Genomic DNA, 18,694 nt, shown 5'->3' with positions numbered 1-18,694 from the left:
GTTCAGTCTAGTCTCCAGCTCACAGACTGAATCAACTAGATTAATGTAATTTTGGGCAGATGTCCAACTTGACTGATAAAAGAGAGGGCAAAAAAGCAGAGCAGGTCGGTGTCTTTTACAGTGTTTACCATTAGGAACTTTCTGTCAAATTATGACTTGAATTTCCTGCAGTTTGAGTCTAATACTTGTTTTGCTGTTGATGGACTAGGTTACTGCTGCCTCTGCTGTAGTGAACTGTAAGGCTTCCAAGAGTGTTGCTGTATTCTTTATCTGATTCTTCTTGGGTAAATCCAGTCAGACTCATTCATTCCTTTGTCACAAACTTTTACTGTTGTGGTCATTTGGATTTCTGCTTGGTCCATCTAACCTTTTAGAAGCTGCTCAGAAATTGATGTAATTCATCAGTGTTGAGTGGGTTATTTTGCTTGTGCTTTTCCTTCATCGTCTTCAGTCAAATTCTGGGTTAAGTTGTAAGTACTGTACGTTTGATCTGGAAGTTTCTTGATCAGTTTGAAGATATAACTTTCATTAAGAAGAGTGAAAATCTAAAGATAATCTAGCCTCTTGACCCTGAATTAGTCTAGACCTTTAGAAAACAGAATTACTTTATAGGGTTATTTTCTTCCTTGAAGAGTCGTATGGGGTTGCTTTGTTACCTGCAGCAGAGTGAACCTGTAGCAAAGTAGTAGTATACTGTATGTTTTGTTCTTTGTATTGCTTAATATGATATTCCTCCTGACTGAAGAATTTGGTCTGCGCAATTTTCCCACTTAAAGCCACAAAGCTGAATTATTGTTCAATTGAAATCAAGTACTGCTCTGTTACAGATACTGGGAAATAAATGGTGTGTGTAAAACTGTGAACCCAGTATATCATGTGATGTCTTCCCATTCTTCTTGGTGTCATGGATAAGAAGTGTTTCCCTTTGTGTACATCTTCCAATACTTCCATTTTCTTTTTTTTTTTTAGCACACTTTTAAAGAGATTTATTTGCTTTGTGTGTTTTTTGGGTATATAAATGGATCTATGAAACAAAACAGGTTCTGTCCGCTAGAATGCCCTTTTTTGACTGGTCTGCCTGTCTTAAGCATTGGTTATCAAGTTGGGCAGATGGAGTTTTATTGAAGTGTAATTAATTCCAGAGATTACTTGCATACTTAATGAAAGGGTCAAATTTGCTGGCCGTTGACAAAGGAGAACCTTCTTAATTGTTCTGTGGAATTCTGTCAGCTTCATATTCTCAAAAATCAATGCAGAACTTAGGAAAACTGAAAAAATGGTGCTTCTGCTGCACTGTTCTGAAAGGGGTTCTTTTTCCTAATGAAGAATCTTATCTAACAGCTTATGTACATCTGAAATTATATTTTAAAATCTTTAACAACTCAATAGTTTGAGACAAAAAGAGTTAGTCCTTATGGATTTGTACAGTTCCAAAAAAGTGTTCTTTTCTTTTTTTCTTCTTTTTTCCATGAATATGTTCAGGACTAGCTAAACTATGCAGTTAAATCCTGTTGACTTGAAAGGATCTGCAGATCTGAACTGTTATTCTGTGTTCTCACAGGTAGCAAGATTTAAGCTTGCTGAAACATTTCCAATAGATATGTATCTAGAAATGGTCAATTCAAGAAACAGGACTTAGACTTTTTGGTAAGTTGTAGAGGATCCAAATCTCCCAGGTGCTGTGGTTTCTTGGCCATTCTCTCCTTTTTGTTATTTGTAGTCTCTCATATGTGGCATTGGGAGCTTCAGACTTTTGCTATAGTTGGTGTTTCCTTCACCAGGATAGCGTAGCATGTGGGCTGATCCACAAATGAGATGCTGATATTGCAAACCCACATAGCTACCATTTTAAGGAAATAATTTTTTTTAGCTCATTTTGTTGAAATTGAAATCTTCCCTAACTTCTGACTTGCAGAAAATTTTCAGGATTCTGAAATATTACTTCAAAACTTTTAATCTGCTTTAAAATCTTTTAAAAACCAACCAATTAAAATGCTTTAAAATCTGCTCAAATGCTTTACTTGAAAGCATTGAAACCACAAGTAGAACAAACAACTTTTAGTTTCATTTATTTGCTACTAGTGCTTGAAATCTAAATTTAAGTACTTATCAACTAAGCAGAAGTATGTCATATATCGTTGCTGAGTCTGGAGAAACTGCTGTGCTACTTTGGCAGATCAGTCTTTACTTAAGGAAAATTAATATGTATTTGTATTTGAAACACTCCTTAGGATGAAATGCTATCCTAGTCTTTATTCAAGTAACTCAAACTCGACATGAGTATGTCGAGTTTTGCAGAAAGTCTTTAGTCACTAAAGGTGTAGTATTTTAACGGAAGCACATCTGGCAGTCAGAGAAAGTTGAATCTAAAACTTTGAAAAAGTCTTTGGTGGTGGATTAGCTGTTTTTAATTTGAACATACTCACTTAGAAAAATGTAGATGGAACGCACTAGTAAAGAAGGTGAGACAGAGAAGAACCCAGTCAATCACTAGTAGTTAAATAATAAGGAGCAGTGGACTGTAAAGTGAAGGCAAAGGCCTTGCCGTAGGTTTAATATCAAGGTGGGAATGCCGTATGGATAATCTTATTAGAAACTTTTCTGTCTCCAGCAGCAGTAGATTGTGTTTTGTCATTAGTTGAACAATGAGGTTCTGCTTCCCCACCTTGGAGCTCAGAGTCTGTTGCTTACTGCTGATGGCAGGATGACTCCTCTGAGGCGTATCCCACATCTTGTTGTTTCTTCTTAAGTCTTTCTTCCTTATTTATGCCCTGTCTGTGGAAGAAACTTGCGTACGGTATTTAAGCAACAGTTGCACAGATGTCTGTATGACTGCTCAAGACAGTGAAGTTACAAATAAAGCTTTTTCTTTATGCCGGTGATCCTCACATTGCATCTTCTGACCAGATTCTTCTGGAGGATTCCTGCAGTTCAGTGATGTATAGGTGAAGATTCATGACTCCTCAGAGTTAATTTCCTATAGTTTAACAAGACAGCATAAAGCTATATTTGCAGCGCGTTACTTCAAGTATAAAAGCAGTGGGCCTTCTATTCGTAATTCATAATGAAAGCTGTACTCCTAGTATATTATAATGTTAGCATGGCATTATACTTCCATGTCATTACATTCTGCCTTGAAGTCTGCTGCTACTGCTGTGGTCTTCAGTGCACCATAATTAAATGACTCTCTGACTCGGTACCTCCTGTTTTTGGAAATAAAGCTAAATACAGTCTTTGCCTCGTGTGGTGTAGTCTGCAGTAGGGCATAAGATCACTGTATTCTTTTTTTCCATTTGAATTATATGAAGGTAAACGGGTCACTGCTTTGTATTATTGAGCAACTTCTTGGGGTCTGCAGTATAAGTCAAGGAGAAATTATTCACACGTTTCATTTTTATTTTAACCCTGAGATAATGACTTCAAATTCCCTTTAACTTGAAATAGATGGATTTAAACTGGCTTTAGCCTATGGTATTTCAGACAAAAGCCTGATTCTGGCAATATTTATTGACCCAGCTGGAGTGACAGCAAAATCAAGAAAGAATGCTGTGTGATTTGGAAAAATGTAATGAATAAAGCCAAAATAATAAGGCTAACCCTGTAAAAGTGGCATTACAGCTCACTAGAACGCTGTTTCTGGAAAGGTCTTTAGAACCTAGACTTACTTCTGTATGATAAATTATATTAAGAAAATACCTAACTTGTAGACTCTTATTTTCTGTATTTAGGATGTCCCTCATTTTGATGGATGTGGTTGTACAGGCTTTGGGGTTGTGCAGGCTGTGGGGAATCGCAGCCAAGGAGCATCTTAGCTGTGCGTTAGGCTGCACTATGCTTTTTTGCTTCGAAAGCTGGAGGATATCCAATTATTGATGGTCCTGGTGGACGGCCATTCTCTCTTGCCATGCACGTGCTGTTTGGCAAGCAGATAACCGACCTTATGCTACAAGCCAGAGCAGCTCTGTGGAGTCTGTCAGATAAATCGCATACAAGGAGCAGCAGGTATTCTGACCATGTGCCCCAAACCCAAAAGCTGTACTGGAGTTAGGGTGAGGCAAGCCGTTCAGGTTACGCAGGATTGAAACAGAACTTCCTTCCCCTGCACTGAACATGCAAAAGGACCCCAAAGGGCTCTGTACCTAAACTGTAGCTGTATGTTAGAGCAAGGCAACTCCTTAAAAAGAGACTTAGAGTTTAGAACTGCTGGGGTGAGAGAGAATATAAAGGAAGTGGGTCTCTCCTGCCCGTCCTGCTTTCCAGTCTAGCAGTTTTTGTTGTCTGCCTTGCACAAATGTGCTGGTAAAGGGCCCCCATCACCTTTTACAGACTCCTGCAGGCTGTGGGTGGTTGTTCACAATTTCCTCATTTTCTGTCTAATTCCTTTTGCTTTTTATTGCTTTTTTTAGCTATTAGAAAATAACTAAACTTGCTTTCAGTCACCCTTGGGAAGAAGCAGTTGTTGTCTTTGTTCTTGAGGGTTTTTCCAGCCCCGAAAGTGTAGGGTTAGATAGTCAAAGGTCTTTGCTTCTGTCCAGCCACAGTCTTCGTAAAGACCTACTGTGTACAGTGACTTGTGAACAAGCAAGTGTCTATCGTCTGTTGTAGGTGAATTGGTGTCTAATTTAATTAAGGGATTGAACTCTGAAATCATTACTGTGCTTCAAGGAAACAACAATGTAATGTCTTGTTTCCTTTGTCTAATTTTGGCAGGATGTGTGTATTTGTAACTGAAGATGTGAAAATGCAAGCAAAACAGGTCCAAATGTTTGCTGGAAGAACAATAATAGAATTGCTGACACTAGCAGCATTTAATGATTGATGATACCTAAATGAGCAATAAAAACCAGAAACCTTAATCCTTCCTGCATATTCCCCAAAGCTTGTTTTAGGGTTTGGGAACTAATCCATCAATGCACGTTACCTATGCAAAGAAGGTGAAAACTCTGCTGTTCAGCTGATTATAATGGGACTGTCTTAAAAAGTATCACCTTGATTGTACTGGTTGCATTGTACTTGAGTCTTTCAAATTGCAGATCTCGGTGATTATGTGCCTAGCAGTGCTTTTAACACTTTCTGGTTTGCTTGAACATAATTTATAGGTCTTGTATTATTCCTTCACTCACAAATTTTGCAGGCAGTTGCACTGGTTATCATCACAAAAGACATTTCCTCTCTTTCTAGACAAAAGAATACTGACTGTTCATTACAAGTAAAACATGGATTTTTTAACTTATTATTATTTTAATTTACTTGGACTCCTTAGAAATTAGTTGTGGTAGAGAGTTCCTCCATGTGTGAAACACCGCAAAGTAAAAAAAGGTCAAGTCAGGTCTGATCTTCTGTCTGAACAATTTGGGCAAGAGTCTTAACATCTTATGCTTTGAACTATCTGTAGTTAAAGTTTTGTAGGTATCTCCAGTAACTAGTTCAGCTTAAGAATGCTGTTAGTCCTGTCAGTCTTCAGGTTGGTGTAGGGTGGCTGCAGAGAATCATCTCTGTTGCAGCTAGGTCCGCAGCAAAGTACTGTTAATTCGCTGGATCCCTTTTATTTGCTTTCTGACTGTTTGGGGGGTTTTAAATTTAATTTTCAAAATACTGTGATGCATAAAAATCTGTTTTAAAAGTGAATGCTCGAGATAATCTCAGCTGCAGCTTTTCCAAAACAGAATATGGTGATGAGCATTGCTAGTGAGCCTCTCGTAGGCTAGTCCTAGGAGGTATGATGACCTTCAGGGGTCTTTCCAAGTGCTCCCAAAATGTTTAAGTACTTAGGTTTGAAGAGCTTGTGACAGGAAACATTAGCCAGCTGTTGCCATTATGTTTTGTTCCTTTGTTTTCACTCCTTACTCTCCATTATGAGTGTGGCATAAGGTTTTTAAAAGCCCACTTTAGTAGAAAAGTCATACTGACAAAATCTAGTATTTTGTGAACTTATTTCCAGCTAATAGCAAGTCTTTGTTATTTGATTTTTATTTATGGTATGAGAGGTTTTTATTTGTAGGAGGGAGTATGAAATGATGTGAAATGAGGAATAATGTCAGCTAAAAGGGGTTAAGCTCTAGGAAGGTAAAAATATAATATGTATTGTGGGAGTAAGGGAGAAGTGAAGGTGGGTATTGAAAGAAATTATTTTAATACTTTTTATTTCCACAAGTGATGATTGAGCTTTGGTTTTGTTCGGTTTGGGTTTTTTAAATCTTCTAGCACTGGGAAATCTGAAATTTGATCTGCTGCAATGGTCATCCTTTTTTGCCTTTCGTCTAACACAGGTCGTGACAATGCGTGTGAGAAGACTTCATACATGTTTCTGCGAAAAGAGCTTCCTGTGCGACTGGCTAACACCATGAGAGAAGTCAATTTGTTGCCTGATAACTTACTTAACAGACCTTCAGTTGGCCTAGTACAGAGTTGGTAAGTTTAAAAAAAAAAAAAAGTGGATTGAAAAATTAGTGTAAAACTAACAATGTATGTGTTGCTTTATTTGCAATTCAGCTTGAATTGCCTTGAACCGAAGGATGTTTCTTGTCGTGAAGTTTCATTTCCTCGTAATGTTAAGTAAATACTGTAGTATGGATCTTAGTTATCATAATTTGTAAGTTAGTAAAAGCATACTGTTATCTCCCAGATAATTAGGATCAGTCGATAACTTCCAAGAGCAAGCTTTTTAGATATTCCTCACTGTATTGCACCTAGTTCTTGAAATAACTGTTCTTTCTCCTTATTCTTCCTTTGTCAAAATTATTGAAAGAAAATTCAACCTTCTCTGTTCTTCTCATTGCTGAATCTTTAAAAACATAACCTGGTATTCAGCGGAGGTTACAGAGTGGGACAGAAATCTGGTGTCATCCAATTAGTAATATTCTCCATTGCAATAACTAGTGTATATCCACGTGATTCAAAGTCCTGTTATCTTTTTTACTTTTCCCACAGCAATTAATCTGTAGCATAATTGCAAGTTCAGTGAAGTTTGGAGACTACTGCCTTGTATGTAGTAAGCTCTAAAAAACTGTTGTTCGTAGGGTAGTTACTGTCTCCTTACCTGCAAATACTTAATTCAAGTGTTTGTGGTAGTGGTCTTCTAATTTTGATCCTCAGTTAACGGTTTTTGTGGAAAAGAAAGTCTTCACTGAGACTATATAAGAATATTTTTGTGATCTTATTTCAGAAGTAATAATAGTAACTGTAGCATGTTGTTTTCCTGATTACAAATGTGGACATTAAAGAGCTTATTTCTTATTTTTCTATTTATAGGTTTTTAATTGCTTTTTCTAAAAAAAACCCCCAAAACCAAAAAAACACAATTACCTGTAGATTATAAGTTCTTGTGATATAATGGTGATGAATCTTGGGCAAAATTTACTGTATAAGCTAGCTTCTAAAAAGACCAAAAATTTTATTAACTTCAGTGTGAATGACCTTGAACATTACGCAGCTCTGCTGATAGCAGGTTTTGAAGCATATTTATAATTTCTTAACCTACTGTTTAGTCATATCTAGAGAGAGATTCCTGAATTTTACGCTGTAGAATAAGTAAATATAAGTGTAGCTGTAAAGCTGTTTTATGAACTTGCAAAATGAAGAAACGTCTTCTTGATGCACTTGATCAGATTTCATGATCCTTTGTTTTTATTATGCCATATGTTGAGGAAACTTGACAATTTATTAATATATAAACAAAAAATCTGATGTACATTTCCCACAAGTGAGGAAAGTCGTAACTTAATGCATTATTCACCTTAATCTGTTTATTTGCTGATTTTCAGTAATTTATGTAGTCACTAGTGTATTTATGATTTATTTACTCTACCACTTTGCATTAGAAACCTGTGTTTTATGTGATCGTGGTGAAACTCCAAATTAGCTGGAGCTTTAAAATTCAAGTTACCAATCTATTCCTCAATGTCAGCATTCCAAAAAATGTAAAAAGCTCCTAATCCTTAAAATAGGTTTTATAAAACTTTAATTAAATTAGAGTAGGTTGGCTGTATAAATAGATGGAACTTAGCTTTGGTGGAGCAAGAAACCAAGTTAACCTTGCCTACTCTACAGCATAGATCCTTTCCCATCGATCCTCTGTTCAGCCAGGCAGTGTCTTCCTGGATTGCATGAATTTCCTAGTCTTTTCTAGGTCGCTTGGGAAGCAGCCTCATCTTGTCACTTCTGAGAATATGCTCCCTGCTGCAGGCCAGCCCTGTTCTCCTCTTTCGCTAATCAATCTTCGTAGTTGCGCTGTAGCCACTTCTCTTCCTGTACCACGCTCCTTGACTGCGCTGCACTGCCTAACAGATTTTTATGACTGATTGCTTGATTGCTCTCAGGATTGCTGGTTTTTTTTTTCTCCTTCCTTTCCGAGTTCCTTAGCCTGATGTGTGCAGCAATAAAGATAGGCAAGGCAGATGTCCTTGCTTTGTGCTACTCAGTTACGCTTCTCTGAATATAGCTGGCATTACTGACAGAGTGAATTAGAAACAGAAAACATAGTTTTGCGTTTTGGTCTGTGTGAAGATAAAACATTAGCCCTGTCCCAGTGTGAATTTGTAACTTCATGTGTATGTTGTGCGTGAAGTAGCAAGGGAGGGAGTAAAGTGAGTCAAAACAGTAACACAGTGACTATTATCCGGCTGTGAACTGTGGTGATTCCAATTAACAGATCAACAACCAGTGTCCTGGGGATCAGCAACTTATTTTCAGTTTTTTAAAATTAGTGGGCAACTTCCTAGTTCTGAAGAAATGGGCCTTTTTTTAGGCAAGCTTTGAGAGGCCACTGCCTAGCTAAAGTGCACGGCAGGTAGGGTGCTGAACATGCGGCAGAGCTGCATAATAAAGGTTATCGTTACTAAGAAAACCTTACAATGGATGTGGTCAGAGGTTGTAAAGCATCTAAAATGAATGTGAGGTTTGCACAATATGCTAATCAGTCATACCTAAAATTCACCTCACCAAATTTCCCTACTTTTCTTCAGTATTTTTCTCTGGAAAAGGCTGTAAATTTCCATTTATCTCCATTAGAGAAATCAGTACAGTTTGGGGATTAATAATTGTTTTTCCTCTTTTTTTATATTCAAACTATGCTAACAAGATTGTCTTACTGTGGAGAAATGTTTTATCTTTTCAGTGCTTTGGTGTTACAGAGATTCTAAAGGAAAATTTCAGTAAAATACACATGGGAAAAATCAAAAGTATCTTGAATGAGTTTAAAAAAAAAAAAACTGAGTTGACATTATAGGCATTTACAGTGGTTTCATGTATGAAATGTGCCATTCTAGAATTACTGCATTTGGCAGACCAACAAGAATTCAATCTGCCTGGCAGTAATTAACGAAAGAGAACAGCTAAAGAGTGCTTGAAACCAAAGAGCTTGCTCAGTGAATTGTAGTGTATTGTGATAAAAAATGAAACACCAGAAAGACAGCAGATTTCAAGGCCATAGGCTTTGATTTCTACTTTTGATGACTCACTGAAGATAGCAAAATATAACACATTCTCTTTTCTTTGTCTGGGCTGCTGATTTTTTTTTTCTTTGTAGACTTGTGTTCTGTATAGATGTATTAGTTTACTAATAACATAGTATGTCATCCATTATTCTTGTACTTTTCTCCTTTATGCTAGCTGGCTGGTAATTTTGTGTGAAGTAAGGTCTTGCTTTTCAGTGCTTGATAAACCCACCTCCATTTATTCATATCTGCACCCCCAGTTCAAATCAAAAGAAAATTCAAGGAAATAGATTAATTGTATGAAAGGGGAATGACCTTTTCTACACTCACTAGCTATTACAGAAGTGAACTGCATTGCTGACTGCTCACTATTAGGCAGACTGAACATTGGTGGTGAAGACAATGTTGTGAATTATTTATTACAGCTAACCAGAGTTATACATTTCCTTTTAAACGAGTTTTTACTTAATTTCTTTTCTTTTGAGCTGTTCGGGAGGGAGTGGGGGCAGGGGGAAATGAATTTTGTGTAGACTGGAAATCACAAGGGGATAAAAGAAAAAGACATGCAGCATTTGCAGTTCTGAGGTTTTTATTTAGAGATTTTTGGATAATACACAGGGTATTGCAACATCCCAGGTTGGGTGCATATAATGGTAAGCATTAGGCGGGCTAGATTGGCTTAACATAAGGTTGCTTTTTTCCTAGCTTCGTTTAGTCAAGGGATTGGAAGAAACAGTAAAAGTGATGGAAGAGATTTGAGTAACTTAGATTTGAACTTGACCTTTTCTCTGAGCTGATCCCTCTACCTTGGTGGATACAGTGCTTGCACTGCTGAACTTGACTTCTAAAGTACTATCCATTTACTTTCAATCAGAAAAATGTCTAAATGTTGTTGATAACTCTAAGAGCTTTGTCTGTTTCTATGGTTTCTTTATCAGCCCAGATATTAAAGAGAAATTACTTTAGTGTATTTATAAATTTCCATAGGGCATTTAGTTTGTGTAATTTTCCTTTGTTTCAGAAGCTTAGTTCCTCGTTGGTGTTAACGCTGAGCCTGAAGCTTAATGACTTCAGAAGCTGTTCCGCTGCTGATTGTGCTGCAGACTGGTTTTTAGCAGCTGTTTAGCAGCTTTTTTCTGGTTGAGACCTGCTTTAGTCTTTTTCTGACTGAGACAGTTTTCTGCACAATTATTTCCTGCATTAGATGAGAGAAACACTTGCCTTGCCCCTGCCTGATACTCTAGTAAAACTGCTTGATCCTTCAACACAGGACTAGGAATGTTTGACTATTCCAGGGACTGTAGTCTTAGGACCAATGTCCCAATAAGTTATCAGAGAATACAGAATCACAGAATCGTTTTGGTTGGAAGAGACCTTTATGATCGAGTCCAGCTGTTCACCCTGTACTGCCAGGTCATCATGAAGCCATGTCCCTCAGCACCACATCTATGTATCTTTTAAATACCTCCAGGGATGTGACTCCACCACATCCCTGAGCAGCCTGTTCGAGTGCTTTACAGCCCTTTCTGTAAATAAATTATTCCTAACATCCAACCTGAACCTACCCTTGAGGCTGCAGCTTGAGGCTGTTTCCTTTTATCTTGTTTCTTGTTACTTGAGAAAACTATTTTTTTTTTTTTCTCTTCTCCATCATCATCATCATTGAGCTCTAGACAATCAAAACACTCCTTAAGACACAGGGCCACTCCCCCACCTCTCCTTCCTGGCCTGTCCCTTTTGAAAAGTTTGTACCTGTTCAATGCAGCACTCCAGTTGTGTGAATCATCGCACCATGTTTCTGTGATGGCAATTACATTATAGTTTTCCTGCTGTACAATGGCTCCAGGCTCCTCCTGTTTGTTTCCCATGCTGTGGTCATGAATTTCAGTACAGTGTACCAGTAATGGCAGGCAACCAGTCAAGTCCATGCAGCACAAAATCAGGTATCAGCTACCTTCAGTACCAGAAACACTCATTGTTGTTTTATCCTCGGTATCAGCCCAGGATTGCTGATGTTCAAGATTTCTGGTAGTAAAAAGACTTGTAGTAAAAAGCATCTGCTGTGTTGCTTCTCAAGAGTGGTGGAGTCCTGGATCTTTAGAAACAGGACTTCTATAATGTATTTGGTGACAGATGAGTGTGAGCAGCTTCCTAATAACCTCCTCTGACTGACTTTGCCGTGAGAGAAGATGTCACTTCTTTCATGTCACAGATTTATTGAAGCATCCGTCATAGGAGAAGAAGCTGAGAGAGTTGCATATCTCCTTAGATCAGCTTAGATCTCAGCTCCTTAGACTCAGCAAACCGTCTGGACAGTTTAACCTGGAGAAGGCTTGGGTGGGCAGGGGAATGAATATTGAGAGCGTGTATAAATGCCTAAGGGGAAAGAATGAAAACGAGAAAGCCAGACTTTTTTCAGCAGTGCTCAGTGACAGGACAAGAGGCAATGAATACAAATTAAAGCATGTGAAATTCCATCTGAACGTAAGAAAAAGCTTTTTTACAGTGAGGGTGATCAAACACCACAGGAGGGTTGCCCAGAGAGGCTTGTAGCGTTTCGACCTGTGAAGATACTCATAACCCAGCTAGACACAGTCCTGATCTACCTGCTCTAGCTGACCCCGCTTGAGCAGGGAGGTTGGATTAGATGATTTCAAGAGATATCTTCCAACCTAAATGATTCTGTGATTTGGAATTTTTTGTTGCGTATCAGGTGAAGCAGCTGAGTTCAGAGAGCAAAGCAGCCTTTTCCAGTGAGAATTAATAAAAGTGGAGTGTGTGCAACGATACATTCTCAAAGGATATTAATTCTCATTCACTCTTTCAGAAACTCGGTGCCTCTTCCAGCTGACGATCCTGGTGACCCTGCCTCTCTGTCCTCACATAATGTATACTGTCCCTGCATAGTGAGAACTGCTTTAGTACCTTTCTAGCTGCTAAGTGTTGCACTTCTCAGGAACTCATCTTCATGGATAGTGGGCTGTGGCTCCTTAAGTTACTGCCTCTTCCCTGAAGTGATCCTAGGCAGTTTCTCATATTCCTCAGAGTGTGGTGTGATGGTTGCTCTAAACTGGTACTCCCTCTTAGCAGTGTAAAAGAGCATGTTTTAAAATAAGCAGTACTAGAGACGTTTGCTACTTCCCAAACTCGTAACTGACAAATATTTGGGGGATTTCTGTAGTTATTTGTGACTGTTGCAGGACTACAGAAACACGCACAGGGACTGGGGCTATTGTTACTGTTACTGCTGACCATGTTGAAAATGTCAGTCTCCCTGGAGAAAAGTCACAGTGACCTGTGATGGCTGCAACTGAAACGGGGGGTGGAGTAGGAGCATGTGGTTCAGGAGGGAGTCATGTAAACAGCAGTGCTGTCTTAAGCTTTGCTGTAGGCTTAAACTTTGAAGATGTAGGCTGAAGTTTCACAGCCTGCTTAAGCTAATCTTAACATAGAACTGCTACTATAAAAGAGATTTTGTTGTGATGTGAAGTTGTCCAGGCTTCAATGACTGGAGTCAGTCTCATAGGCACTAAGGTTTTACATACACCATCCTGTTGAGCTGCTCTAATGGGCTGCTGCTACTGAAAGGAGAAAGGCTTGGTCACTTACCTTTTCTCGCTTCTGCTAGCTTTAGCTGACTAGACCTTTCTAGGAGTTGTTTTCGTGTGCAAGAATGATTAAAAATCCCAAACAAACCTATCTGGCGGTTTTGCGATGGCAGGGACTTACACCTGTTGACAGGCACATGTCATTAGCATTGATGATACCACAGTGTACGTGACAGTGCTTAACCAGGAGCGAAGGGAGAGGAATGACAGCTCCTTCTGGTAACTTTGAAACCCTACTTTTTATGTGTGATTGTTACCTTGCACGATTTACTTCAAGCAGTAGGTCCAAATTCTGTAATCTTTAAAGCTACATCTACACTGCTCACTGCCCCTGCTTCAGGGGGTGATGATTCCTGGACCTCAGGCGCAGTGGTGTGTGGCAGTGGCTTTTATACTGGTGTTAGGCTAGTTTCCTACAGAGCAGGCTGGCCACGTTCGTGTTGAATGTTCATCTTTGGGTCCTGTATGGTACCTCTGTGGCTCTGAGCCTCAGTTAGTGTTTCATGTGTGCCAAATGTCTGAACCAGAGAGAGCTGTGCTGGGAAAGGGTGTTGTTTTTATGAGGATTGGCCTGAGGTACAATGTGAGGAGATGTGGGAGTGTGCAAAGGGGTGTACTCTTCTGGAGTACAGCGGTAGCACCAGCTTGGTGCAGTCTTGTTAGGAGGTCTTTTGGGTGATATTCCCAAAGCTTTATTTTGGAAGAAAAGTTGGATTGCTCTCTGAGGAATGGGAGCAACTAACATCTGTACAAAGTGGATGACCAGGAAATCAAGATCCAGGAACAAACTAAGTTACCCGATATTACAGAACTATTCAAGGAGAGGATTTGTTCCTGTTAATGTCAGCTTGATTTATATAGCGGTTTTCCTGAACCGTGGACTGTGGGGTAATAAATGATAATTGTGAACTCCATGCAATACATTGTAGTTGCTTTCTTTCCTTTTGTTGCAGTGTTCCACTTTGTTTTAGCCCTTCCAGAGAACGGTGTAGTATGTTTCTATTGTTTCAGATGAGATTAAGAAAAATTCAGAATTAATTTAGGCTTAAGTATATTAACTCTTTCTTTATAATTTTTGCTTATTTCAGGTACATGCAGAGTTTCCTTGAGCTTTTAGAATATGAAAATAAAAGCCCTGAGGATCCTCATGTTCTGGATGAGTGAGTAATTTGTTTTCTTGTGATGGTTCATTTTAAAATAATCTGTCTCAAAAAACAAGTGTTGGGTGTTGGTTTTTTTTTTTTACTGCAGAGTAACAATGATCTTATGTGTAAGATAGAATTTGTGCAGCAAAGGCCAAAACTGTAATGTGGAGTAGAATATATATTTTTGCATTATTTTGCATTTATACAGTCTGATAGTTTAAGAAATGGCATTAAATGCTTCTTCCAAGGCTGTATTGAGAAGACAGCATAAATGTGAGAATAGACTTGTGTCAAATACTTAAGACTAAAATGTCATTTTAGTATACATTGAGCTTAGTACTTATATTAACACTTTGATTTTTTTTTTTTTTTTCATTTTGAAAACATTCAGTGTGTCAGTCTTTGTTGTTACCTAAAAGCTTTTCTGATGGACTTCAATCACTGGTGTTCACTTACCTCATTGAATAGTACTACTTATGTTTTGAGAAGAAAGGGAAACTTAGCCAATTTTCTTTATCAACAAAATCATATTAAAATTGTCATTAGAGCATTGCCTTGAAATTTGTATGCGTAAAACAGAAAAAAAAAAAAAACCCAAACCCACATGTGAGAATAACAGGTGCAACACATACATCAGGCCTCAAAAACAAAAAACCCCAAGCAACCCCCCTAACACTAAGCTCTGGTTGTGCTGTACTGCAGCAGCAGTCAGCTTTGTTTCAGGAGATTGCTTCCTGCAGGTTTTTTATTCCATTGATTAATTTTCTTTAGGGTAGCTTGTCTTTTAAATTTTAAATTCTTTTTAAGCTCTGGAAATCTTGCCTCATCAAGCAGCTTTATAGGAAGTGTTGCATAAAGCATCCGGGGCTTCAGCAAATGTTCTGTTTGGGCAAGATGTGACCTGTGCTGTGCCAAAATGGTGTTTTGTCTTCAGTTAGTTTCGGATACATTAGCTGATCTATTAGGTTAGGTTAAGTTAGTCTTTTATTAGGTAATGCATTTTAGGTGTTACGCTCTTTTGGTTGTGGGCATGTTATCTGAGATCGTCATGCTTTCTTTAAGTATCAAGCAATACATGCAGGAAAAACTCAAGTGCACAAGTATCAAATTCCCTGCATAGCAGAACTGTAGAAGGAGCCATAAGGGTTATAGACTGAGTAAATTGTAGTGCTGCTGAACAAGAGGAAAGTAACTATTTTCTCAGTGCAAGTCCTAAGCAGGAACACTGTCTTCAGATCTGGATACTACCTATTAAGAAATTAAAACACGCCTGGGCAATATTGAACAAGCATTAGAGGCTTAAATAGTTCCACCTCTGAATAATGAAGGTGTTTGCTTAGACTGGCAAAAAAGAAATTCATGTGCTAGACACTGGAAATCTGAGTGTGCAAAAAAAAGTCACCGTAATAAAGGATCATTGGTTGCTGTAAGTGAAGAAATGGAGAAATTAAAAATGGGTGGATTTTTATTAAAGTTGTGATTGTACACAGGTCAAGAAGAACAAATTCTAATATTAGGGAGAACAGACTGAAAAAGACTAATTCAGAAAGCTTCTACAACATCCCATTTTCAAAGCTTTTAAGAACAGATGAAACATAGCTTTCAGTCATGTTTTAGGCACGCTTATTCTGTAGTGGATAAATTGGATGAACTTTTTGGCTACCTTTATCTTTACATTTTGCAATTCTGTATTTTGTGAGCGATTTAGCAGTAAGTTTTCCTACTGCTTGACACTAGAAGAATATTCTGAGTGGGATTAAGTTACTAAAACGTAGGTGTCTGTTGTCTTTTGAGATGGCATAAGCTGTCCTAGACATCTCAACGAGGCTGGCAAGAGTAACACAGGTCCTATTAAACCTATAACATCCTGGATGTGCAGGTGGAGACAAGGTTTTGTAGCTTCTGGTACCATCTTAGATGTTCTGTGTTTAGGTCACTGAATTTCAGCTTTTTATGGACTTCAGAGATTCAAGTTAGATCATAGTATGTATATTTTTTAAAAGGCTGGTGAATGTTTTTCTTGGACATCTGTTTTTAGAGGCTGTTCATAATTATCAAGTTAATTATCTTATTCTGCCGTATGGATACCATGCATTCTTGATACTGTTTCATGGCAATTGAAAATATTGTTTGAGATGTTCTGTATTAGTATGATGTAACAAATATTTGGCAGTGAACCAAATATTTACTTATTCACTATAACTGGTTGTTAAAAACTTTGAAGCCTTACACTTATTGTGTTATATGTAATTATGTATAATAAGGATGTTGGGAGTTTTTGCTACCTACTCAGGTGGAGTCCAGCTAGGGACTTTTATACTCCGTTTGGCCTGTGGATTGATGAAAGATGTGATTACAGAGCAAATTTGTTCTTCTTGACAGTATTGGGTAGACTACCTAAGATGAGAAAGTCAGGTTTACTTTCCTGCTGTTTCCGTGTTAGCTGTTCCTAACTTTCTGAAGGCTAGGTCATTTAACTGGATATTGAGCTGTAATTAGCTGTTATTTTAATATTCTTTGCAAACTAAGTCTTTCAAAAATACTCTTATCTACGTCCATATTTATCTTGTAATAACTGACAGATAAATCTGACCAATTTCTCAACTCCTATACCAGTATTCCATGTTGCTGCTGTCTAGTCCTATCCTACTTCTATGGCTTATAGTCAAAGGAGAGATATTGGGAACTCTAGTAGTTAATGAACTACTTTTCAGTGGAAAAAACTCACATAACTGAGTTCATTTATGTTTACATAACACTTTTGTAATTGCATGTATCATGTAATACTGAATTTGAGCTGTAATCTGGGACTTGTGGGTTGTGTCTTTAGGGATGCATGAATAGGAATAGTACTTTTCTTCAGCCAGATTCGTTTGCTTAGAGGATGTGGAAGTTCACTCTATAAGATATGCCTGGTCTTTTGAACCAGAGTCTTTCTTGTCCTGGCAGTATCTGCAGTGTATCTCTTTGAGTACCTTGCATGTAGTAGCATTTGAAGAGGGTTTGGAGCATGCTTTATTTCTTGGTTCCTCTCAGCTGAAGCAACTTGCTGTGATACTGGGCACCCGACCTCTACCGTCGAGGGCCATTTCATACACTTTCTCTAATATAGAGGATGCAAAAATGGCGCTTTATTGCGTAGATCAGAAGGCTATATAGTTTCCAAAGAAGCCTCGCCAATCGTGGGCGGTTCCTACCTTCCCGTCACAGCCCGTGATCTTCCGGCCGCCTACACTGCCACCCAGTCTACCACAACATCAGCTGTCTTGTTTCTGCATTGAGCACTCTGTAGAAGTGTGCATCTTACATATTAATATCTTGTATTATGTTCATCATAGTGCAGAAGACACAGTCTTGCATCCTTTGGTCATCGTAGTATGCATCCTTGCTGGTGCCCTATGTGGCACCAGAAGACTCACAAATTTCATGACAGCCCCACCTTTACCTTAGTATCACAAAATGTGAGACTTGCCTGGATGGAAGTACTTCTGCCCCAGTACCACCCCAGAAGCTTTTGTGTGGAGTTGGTTGTGATGTCCACCTCAAGCACTCAAACTATGAAGATTTACAGAGCAGCTGACTTGTGGAAATTGAATGAGTGTCTTGGTGGTCTTTTCGTCAGCTGAGGCTGACTTCATTTGCTGTTATGGCTAATCAAGGTAACTAGCACAGGAGAGAAGGGGAGCTCAAATGACCTTTTTAAAGAAGTTTGATATCCACAGATGTGCTGTATCACTGTTGGCAGTTCTTCACTTAATGCTTTGTAAACCAATGGAATGACTTCTCTGTTGAACATAAAACTGTTCCATGACTATTTGTGTTACCTCTCTGCTTGTCTGGGGAGCCTCAGAATTTGGTCTCTCTGAGAAAATCATTTTATGTATCAATGTTACAGGATTATAGATGTTAGCGTGTACTGGCACAGCTGACCGTGAAGTCATGCTGTGAAGTGAATTGGGAAGCTGATCTAGTGGATAAATAGCCCACTTCTAGCCCTGTAGTCCCTAAACTGTTACACCGCTTGGCATACAAAAACAGACGGCCGCGCCAGAGCTATAGAGAGGGTGAACAGTTAGGAGTAAGTGCAGAGACTAAACTAAAGGTGATGTTTTTCAGAGTGGCCCAACTTATCTCTGTTCTTAGAGTGTGAATTGGAGGACAAATCTATGTTCTTATATGAGCGTTACCTTTTTGTGACCTTTGGACAAAATCATTAAAGGGATTTCTGTCTCAGCACGTCTGTGATGAAGAGGTGCTCCAGTTTCTTTGTTATGTTTTGTTGGTTAGCACGCCTTATGAAGACTTTCTACAATGTCACCACATTACTGTCACTGTCAGTGGTATAGGTGTACTCCAAAAGGTCAGGTTACTTTTGAATTTTTGATAACACAAATATCTTTCCTTGAGCTGCAGAGCAGTCAGGTGGGAGCCTTTCCGCAGTTCCATCAAATGCTGTGATGGCAGAGCGTTAAGATAAGCGTCCATGCTTGGTAAAGGGTGTAAAAAA

At 38.6% G+C, this 18,694-nt stretch overlaps 1 protein-coding gene across 1 annotated transcript in view; it reads left to right on the top strand.

The window, feature by feature from the left end:
- The first annotated feature begins 6,274 nt into the window (after window positions 1-6,274).
- Window positions 6,275-18,694, top strand: part of PDK3 (pyruvate dehydrogenase kinase, isozyme 3) — a 35,160-nt gene continuing 22,740 nt past the window's right edge. Inside the window, exons 1-2 of the mRNA XM_010139715.1 lie at window positions 6,275-6,411; window positions 14,131-14,202. Of these exons, the coding sequence (XP_010138017.1) occupies window positions 6,302-6,411; window positions 14,131-14,202 (182 nt within the window). The 5' untranslated portion in view covers window positions 6,275-6,301. The remainder of the gene's footprint in view (window positions 6,412-14,130; window positions 14,203-18,694) is intronic.

This window comes from Buceros rhinoceros, unplaced genomic scaffold (assembly GCF_000710305.1).
Source record: "Buceros rhinoceros silvestris isolate BGI_N320 unplaced genomic scaffold, ASM71030v1 scaffold9637, whole genome shotgun sequence".
NCBI classification, from domain to species: domain Eukaryota; kingdom Metazoa; phylum Chordata; class Aves; order Bucerotiformes; family Bucerotidae; genus Buceros; species Buceros rhinoceros.
The sequence above is the reverse complement of the archived record's forward strand: the minus strand, read 5'-3'. Positions and strand labels throughout refer to the sequence as shown.